The sequence below is a fragment of the Ooceraea biroi genome, chromosome 10 (assembly GCF_003672135.1).
Source record: "Ooceraea biroi isolate clonal line C1 chromosome 10, Obir_v5.4, whole genome shotgun sequence".
In the NCBI taxonomy this organism is placed as follows: Eukaryota; Metazoa; Arthropoda; class Insecta; order Hymenoptera; family Formicidae; genus Ooceraea; species Ooceraea biroi.
The window spans coordinates 775135-784212 of NC_039515.1; the positions used below are offsets into that span (position 1 = coordinate 775135).

At 40.1% G+C, this 9078-nt stretch overlaps 1 protein-coding gene and 1 pseudogene across 1 annotated transcript; both read left to right on the plus strand.

Moving 5' to 3' along the window:
- The first annotated feature begins 696 nt into the window (after window positions 1-696).
- LOC113562800 (uncharacterized mitochondrial protein AtMg00810-like) lies at window positions 697-1395 on the plus strand. The gene has a single exon (XM_026973291.1). The coding sequence runs from the start codon at window positions 697-699 to the stop codon at window positions 1393-1395; it is 699 nt and encodes a 232-aa protein (XP_026829092.1).
- A 1631-nt stretch (window positions 1396-3026) lies between these two features.
- Window positions 3027-5617, plus strand: LOC105283419 (annotated as a pseudogene).
- Window positions 5618-9078: the final 3461 nt, after the last annotated feature.

The window sequence follows — 9078 nt, forward strand, 5'->3', positions numbered from 1 at the left end:
GAAAGCAGTAGAGAAACTTCAAAGTCGGTAGAGGAAACTCAAGACAACACATCTGACGAGGAATATGAAATATCATCATCAACAACTCCTGAAGTGCCAAGAAGAATATCACAACGAGAAAACAAAGGTGTACCTCCACAGAGATTAGTCTATAAAGTACGAGCGGATTCGATTAAAGAACCAGATTCATGGGAGAAAATGTTACAACTATCTTTACGTGAACGACTACTTTGGATACACGCAGCTGAAGAGGAAATGAAATCTCTCAAGGAACATCAAGTTTGGGAATTGACGGATCTTCCGCCAGGAAGAAGAACCATCACAAGCAAGTGGATCTTTAAGGCTAAATCGGACAGTGAAGGTTTTGTCCATACTTATAAAGCTCGTTTGGTAGCCAGAGGTTTCACTCAATCATACGGTGAGGATTATGATGAAACTTTTGCGCCTGTCGTTAAACATGAAACCATTCGTGTTTTACTTGCTGTAGCAGCTCGAAAGAATTTACATGTGCGTCATTTGGATGTGAAGACTGTATATTTAAATGGTGAATTAGAAGAGGAGATTTTCATGGAATAACCCGAAGGTTTTCAAAAACGAGGACAAGAATCCAAAGTCTTAAGGTTAAGAAAGAGTCTATGTGGACTTAAGCAATCGGCGCGAGCTTGGAACAAAAAGGCCACGGAAGTTCTTAATCGGATGGGTTTCAAACAGAAAAATGCAGATCAATGTTTATATACAAGGAAAGAGAAGAATGGAAATGTGACTTATATTTTATTATATATAGATGATCTACTGGTAGCCGGTACGTCCGCAGAAGTGACACAAGGAGTAAGCAAAGAATTGCAGAGATTCTTTGGTATCAGAGATTTAGGAGATATCAATTATTATCTTGGAATTCAAATAAAGCGCGAAGCCGATGGATCATTTCTTCTTAGCCAGAAAGGGAAAATTGCCAAGTTATTGGAAGAATATGGACTAGTGGAACCGAAACCTATGACTACACCTATGGAGGCAGGTTTCCTAAATTCAAGAATGAGTGACAGCACAAGATTAAAAAATAATTGTCAATATAGGAAAGCTATTGGATCACTACTGTACATTGTCACTGTGTCGAGACCGGATATCGCTTTGGCAGTAGGAATTTTGAGTCGCTGTGTTGAAAAACCGACAGAAGGAGACTGGAAAGCTATTAAACGAATAATGCGTTACCTAGCGTCAACAATTAACAAGGAATTGCGGTTGTCTTCTTCAGAAGAAATTAAATTAGAATGTTTTGTGGATGCAGACTGGGCTGATGACAAAACTGATAGAAAGTCGACTAATGGGTATGTCTTCCGTTTGGGAGATAATATTATCGCCTGGTCAAGTCGTAAACAAACAGCAGTAGCGATGTAATCAACAGAGGCAGAATACATCGCAGCGTCACTTGCATGTAAAGAATTGCTATGGCTCTGACAACTATTAGAAGATATGGATGTTCCAGAAAAAAACCCAACCGTTGTTTATGAAGACAATCAAGGATGCACACATCTAATTGAATCGGAACGGTGTGAAGCACGAACCAAGCACATCGACATACGCTACCATCAAATTCGAGATTTACGGGCAAAGAAGATAATAGATATTAAATACTGCCCGTCTCAAATGATGTTAGCCGATCTCCTGACAAAACCATTGGCTAAGGAATCTTTCATTAGACTAGTAGAAAGTATTGAAATTAAATGATTTGAACCGTCTAAAGCGAGAAAGGGTGTTGGAAGAACGTTTTAGTCGTTTCAAATCATGTTATATGTATATGCGTTTAATGATTGAAATTAGCGATGTGAACTTTGTACTGTTTGGTTGAATATATTCATTCATGTGTTCTTGTTGAATCAATAAAGATGAAGCCTTCCCTTCCTTTAATTGATATCCTCTAAGATATTTTCATTACAATATCATTCCAATACAATTTGTATAAGAAGTACAAAAGGTGTACTTTATTATGCAACAAGTCCCATTTTTATAGTTTGTGTCTTGACTCTGCAAAAAATTCATGAAAAATGCCTTTTTTGGGGGGCTCCAAACGTATATGCCCCCTTAATATATTTGTTCCTTCAACAGTACTAATTAGGCGAATATCACTCACCTTATCGGCCTGTAAAAAGGCTCCTGGTTTGGCAACCTTTATCCTTATGGGTGACTCAAGCTCCTTTCCATTTTTTGAACAGACATTGCTGCTCATCAAATGTTCTGTGGCACCAGAATTCAGATACCACTTGACATAATGATCGGAATTGTTTTTCCCCGTCGACAAAAAGCAAAACTCTTGAGACTTGGATTTTTCTTCTATTTTTTCGGCTACATGTCCAGTTGACGTATTAGTCTTCTTTGATTGGTCATAGAGCCGCTTTCGGCATTCAGCGTATTTGTGTCCGTGTTTTCCGCAATAGTTGCAGTTGTAGGGAAAATCTGAAGAATTCTTCTGCTTATGTTAGATTTGTCCTTGTATTCTTTCCTCTGCTTCCTTCCTGACTGCGATGCAAACGCCGATGATGTAGCTGTATCCTCTTCGTTGGTTTTCGTGTCATTTCTCTTACTCTCAATATCCAAGAGCCTGTTTTTAACAAAACCTAGCGTAAAATTATCCAGAGCTAAAGTTTCAATCGCTGTAACTACGTTATCGTATTCAGATGACATTGTTACGTCCAGAGCTCCGTGAGCTCGAGGAAGGGCGCAACCAGACACCTCTCGAGGTTCTTTGGCACACAGCCGCAGAATCTCGTGTTCGAGCTGATCGATACGCTTCGATTTATGGGTCAATAACCAAAGTCGCTCTACCCTAATAGTCGAAACGGTCAACTCGACGGTCCTTTTTAGGTAAGGGAAATGAATCCCTATTACCAAGGATAGGATCTGTACGAACTGTCGAGGAAGAGAGTGAAGCGAGGGTAGTTAAATAAATATAATTTTGTTTTACCTTCTACCAATTAACATTTTTATATTTTGTCAGATAGTTACATTAATAATTCTTAGGGAGCAGGCACATGGAGCGTAACTTGCGTAAGCGTAACCTGAAGTTACTAGACACTTCCGCCTAGTTATTTTACGCTGTTACGTCGTTTTGTCATTACGTCGATTTCAATTTCTGGCGGAAGATACGCCGATGGATGTGTATTAGTGCGTGTTCGTGCGTGTTATTATGTGTTACAAAAAGGATATTGTATATTGTACACAAAAAGTTTAAACAAAAACATGAATAAGGATCAAATCAGGGTAAGTTAATAATTATCGTTATATAGAATTTATTATATCAGCTATAGCGTTCTATTATATTTAATCCACTTGCTTACGATTTTGTCAATACAAAATTTTAAGGTTATAGCTGTATATTAATAGTTCTGTCGTATTGTTTTTGCATGTAGAATCTTTGCTTTCTCTTTCTGAACTCTTTTTCTCAAATTAATTTATATATTCTCATTTTAAGTGCATGAATTTTTGGGAAACAAGCAATACAAACAGATCTAACATCAAGATATTACACACTGTTATAAAATGACCAGTTTTATTTTATAATATTTTATTGTATAATTTTATTGTATTACATTTATCTAATAAATTATCATTTATTGTGCAAGGTTTTGGTAATGTAGGCCTGCACTCGATGCGTTACTTACACCGGGCGGGTGCTGCTTGCATAGGCGTGATTGAGCACGACGGCTCCATTTACATTCAGAGGGCATCGACCCAAAGGTAAATGAAGAAATGTATTTATCTCAGCATTTATGCTTTAATAATTTGTGAGGCTAAATTTTCGATTATACGAGACAAGAAAATTTTCTGAGTTTGCTTCTCGTGTTATTTTTTGCAGGAATTGGAAGAGTATCGCATAGAGAACGGCACCATCGTTGGTTTTCCAGGCGCCAAACCGTACGAAGGCGAGAATCTCATGTACGAGCCGTGCGATATATTTATACCGGCCGCTATAGAGCAAGTAATTCACAAAGACAACGCAGGACGTATCCAGGTACGGATTATTTCTGCGAAAGATTTCAATTTTTTATTTCTCATAAAGATCCTGAATAATAAAATTTTTCATTCAAATCGTATTTTTCGACAGGCGAAATTATCGCGGAGGCTGCTAATGGACCACCCCCGTAGCGGATAAAATCCTGATTGACAGGAACATCCTGGTAATCCCGGATCTGTACATTAACGCCGGTGGTGTCACAGTCTCGTTCTTCGAGTGGTTAAAAAATCTGAACCATGTATCGTACGGCCACTTGACCTTCAAGTACGAAAGGGAGTCCAATTATTATCTTTTAGGTATGTTGAGTCACATTAAGTAACAGTGGCTCGATTAAAGTTCAGACTCGCAGACAGCGGAATAAGCGGAAAGCTAATCCTTCTGAATTTCTTCCTACAGAATCGGTACAGAAGTAGAGATTCTGGAACGTAGGTTCGGTCGCGTTGGTGGCCGCATACCCGTCACACCGTCCGAGGCCTTCCAGAAACGTATATCTGGCGCTTCCGAAAAGGACATCGTTCATTCTGGTCTAGATTACACGATGGAGAGATCAGCTAGGGTAATTACCTCGATCAATATAATCGAGATGCCATATTTATACGAAATAGGAACATTTTATTTTTATTATTCATTATTATTTCATTATTATTTCTATTATTATATTTCATTATTCGTTAAATAATTATTATTAAATGAAATTCAGACTTTAAGCAACGTTTTATTACTTCCAGGCTATCATGAAAACTGCCATGAGATTTTAATCTCGGACTCGACCTGAGAACAGCCGCGTACGTCAACTCGATTGAGAAGATATTCACTACTTACTCCGAGGCTGGTCTCGCTTTCTAAATTATTTTAGTCACAAGATTGTATTCTACGAATTACGATAATTATAGATTTCGATAATCAAAACTGTGCTTGTAATTCAATGGGTAATTCAAATAAACTGGAACTTGAGGTGGCTTTTTAAGCCCTTCGTGATCTCCTTCGACATACACGGGATTATCTCTTTCGACAAACAACTCTCAAAGATGTTAAGAACAATTGTCAAGACCAAAACTGCCTATGTTGGAACTTTGTGCGACTACAGGCCACTGAAAAGCATTTGGTGGCAAAGTGGCGTGGCGCGATAAGACGTATGCCAATTTTCTGTGACCTTAATCATTTCGTAATATTAATATTCTAATTTTAACTTAATGAATTATTAATTATAACGTACTTATCATTAATGTGAATCAGGTTTGGAATGGTATGTACGTGCGAATGTCGTGGGTACCGGTTCGAATCACATACATTCGCCTCACACATACTTATGCACAGAGTACCGGTTCCCCATGAGGCGTCCTTGACATATATTATAGAGGTCACCCTCCTGAGTAACATTGTGCAAGTTTTAACCGTCGGTCGTTGTTTACTAAAAAGTTATTAACAAAACAACACAAAATGTTTACACGTTTGTGTCGAATATGCGGTTTTTCAATTTTATTAGATACAATTTTGGATTTGATGTTTGTATTCTTGTTATTTCATTATAGTGTATTGAAGATGGTCCAACGTTTGGACTGAAACGTCTACATGTATTGACTTCGGAATAAAGAAAATTCAAGCACTTACATCCAGCTTCGCTCACAGCAGTTCATTGTGTTTATTTATTAACAAAAGAAGTTTAATGATTTTACACGAATTTTCAGCTATCTACGTGAACCAAGAACATAATATTGACATATATTACAAAGGTCACCTTCCCGAATAACCCGCACTAGGTTTTAGTCGTCGATCGTTGTTTATGAATAAGTTATTAACAAAAGAAGTTTTGCAAATATAGTAGTTATTTTGAATATTGAAAGATATAAAAGACGAATATGTATATGAACGAAGGAAGGAAAGTCATTTAAAGCAGTGAATCGTTAATATTGTTGCGTCCGGGCGACGAATTCCGCTCGACACGCGTCCGCGCTCGCTAGCACTCGCACTCTCGCGTGAATAAAGCGCTTGTGCGTTTACAAGAAGAAACTTTATTGCAATTGCACTCCGACATTCCGATACAACGCTTGATCACAATATTTCAATAATTCAGGAATCGGGCTCGCGACACGTCCAGCTGAGCTTGCAGCTGAGCTTCAACTCGTCAACTCCCCGCTTGTTGATTTCGCTTGGCAACGCGCGTCTTCTTCCGAGCCGACGATCGCTCAGCCTCTGCCGATCACGCCGCTCGGTGTACCGGGTAACACATCCCAGACACAACAATATATAGAATAGTTTCTTTTAATATAAGTACAAAGTATTCTTTACTTTAACCAAAAGCATAAACAGTTAAATACAAAGTATTCTCTGCTTTAACCTAACCTAAACTAACCTAACCTAACCTAACCTGGTTAGGTTATATTTTCCGAAACTGGAGCCTCGGACAGCTCATTTTCAGCCCGCTTCGCGGGAGGGCGGGGGGCAGAGGCTTCGCCCCACCCCCCCCCGCCGGAATCGGTGCCGTGTTCCAGGTGATCAAAATCTGTACGGTAAAATCTGTTACACTGGTTCTGGCGGGGGGCGGGGGGCGAAGCGGGCTGAAACCGAGCGTATGTGTCTGGGGCTCCAGTTTCGGAAAATATAACTTTTGCTTGTTGTGGACGGCTGAAAATTCGTGCAAAATCATTAAACTTCTTTTGTTAATAACTTTTTAGTAAACAACGACCGACGGCTAAAACCTTTTGAAGGTCACTCAGGAAGGTGACCTCTATAATATATGTCAAGGACAAGGTGATAGGAGGTGGGTTCGCTAATCGGTAGATTTACCATACTTTTGAATATTTTTGAAATTATCAAATACATATTATTAATCAGTATAAATTTTGATTAATTCTAAATTAAAAACTATAATTTTGGTAAATTCAAAATGGTATTGATGCATGTACAAAACGTTATAATTGTAAATTACATTATTATACCTAAATTTCGGAATTAAAATTATATAAAAATTCTCTAATGTAAGACGCGGGGATTAGTACAGGATGGACGCGGTGGCGGGTTATGAAGGGTACAAATATATTAGGACCAGCGTTCCAGACTGCGTCCCTGAGGGCAGGTATATTTATAGTTCCAGGTCCGCAGGTTACAGTATGAGGTAGAAGTGGAAGAGAGTAAGTGGGGAAAAAATCAAGGAAGTACTCAAACAGCAGGTGGAAAGCGCCCTGGGAGAATTCCCTTAACGCTGAGATGGTGGGAATGGGTAGCCCGGAAAACTCGGGGTTTTCAGGGACTAGAGGTGGTGGGGGAAGGTGTGATTCGGGACTCACTTCGGGAATTGGGGAAGGGATAGCCGAGTTCAGAATCTGCTCGAGCTCGGGAGAGGGGATGGGTGAATACCACCGTGGAGACAGTTCAGGGAGGGAAAGAGGGGAGTAGCTGGAAGAAGAGGGTGAATTAGCGTTTGCTGAAGTAGGAGACGGAATGTCAATTGTAAGGGGTGATACCCGCTCGGTTGTATCGCTAGATTTTCCTGGTTCCTCGATTGTTGCCGGTACGGGGAGGGGTGCCCCTTGCTCGAACGTCACTAATTCTGCCGGCGAGGAACTACTCAATTCTGCCGGCGGGGAACAACTCCGTCCGCGATTTACAAAGGCCACTTAAAGGGGAAAAAACGGAATAGACTTTTTTCGGAAATATAAAATCCCACGAAACGGTCGAAAAGGGAGTAAAAAAATGAAATTGTTATATGAATTTAGCTTACTTTCTTCCGTGATTGCTCTTCAGATGGTGTTGTTCTTCAATGGGTTGGATGAAGGGGCCAGTCGGACCAGAGAGTCGTCGGGTGGAGTCTATCACTGACTCTATTTCTTTTACTCGACGTCCCGATCACGGGAGCGAAACAATAACGTAATGCAGATTGCAGGCTGACCAAAGATTAAAAGAGCCTCTCTGGCCAAATTGTTCCCTTTATATAGGGCTAAAAGAATGTAGGCGGGGGTTATTCGTTTCCCAGAAAAGAAGAAAAGTAAAAAAAATTTGTTTCTAATGGAGCGTTTGTTGCTTCTGAATTGCCGTGGTATCTGATGGATTTATGATTTTGTTCTCAAGAGTTAAAGTGCGGCACTTATGAAGACCCCTCCTTTGACCATACATAAGACAATCCACGTTTACGCTTCCCTTAGTTTAAATCTATTTATATCGCATATCTGGTTCACAACTGCCCATGTATGGCAGAACTTCTCAGTATTTAAATTCGGTGGATTACTTTATTGCCGTCAGCGGGTCACGATTCCTAAGTGCCGCTCCGCTTTTCCAGATCTGGAGCGGTCTTTGCTAAGTGATTTTAGCTATTAACTCCGGTTGTTTTTTGCCTATCGAGTGTTTCGGCCGAGCGCAGGCGGGGGTTGAAAAAATTGTGAGCCTTATGGTTCGCATATCGCTTCGTGACGCTTGTTAACAATAAGACCACTTGGCCCCTGCGCTCGTCCGGTCGTTCTTTCCGCTGGTGGAGATTAGTTCTTACTTGTTACTTTTCTTTATCAAGCGACGTGGTAGCGTCGCGACGCCAAGTACATACAAAAAAGCCGCATGAGAAATAGCCGTTTGATACGGCACTGGCGCGGCATCGTCGAGGAGCTACCGTATAGCTTATCCGGAATTTCGCGTCACACAAACTTTCGATTTAAATATCTCAGGATCTAAAGCCGTAATCAAAAATCAAACGGCACTTTAATAACATAATATGGATGCAAGCTTTCGATCACGAGCACTCCGAACGCGATTGGTGCAGTCTATCCTGAGATATCGTAATCGTATGCTAGAATTGTGACGTTCCGGTTTCCTTAAGTTCCATCAGAGTCAGAAGTTTCAGACTCACGTACGTATGCTCGCACGCACACAACAAAGCGAGTTTGTCCGTCAAGGTGCGTTCACATTATAGGCGCGTTAGATTATGGAGAATTCACATTGCGTCTGATACGTTGAGTACATTTCAGTTGACGCTCGCCACGATACGAGCGTCTTCTATTTTTAGTGCTCACTGAATATTGAAACAAGATACACTAAAATTGAATAATACACTGACTATTAAATAAAGATATTGAATACAG

Bases quoted from the DNA above. Each gene is read 5' to 3' on its own strand.
- LOC113562800 (XM_026973291.1), top strand. From the start codon at position 697: ATGGGTTTCAAACAGAAAAATGCAGATCAATGTTTATATACAAGGAAA.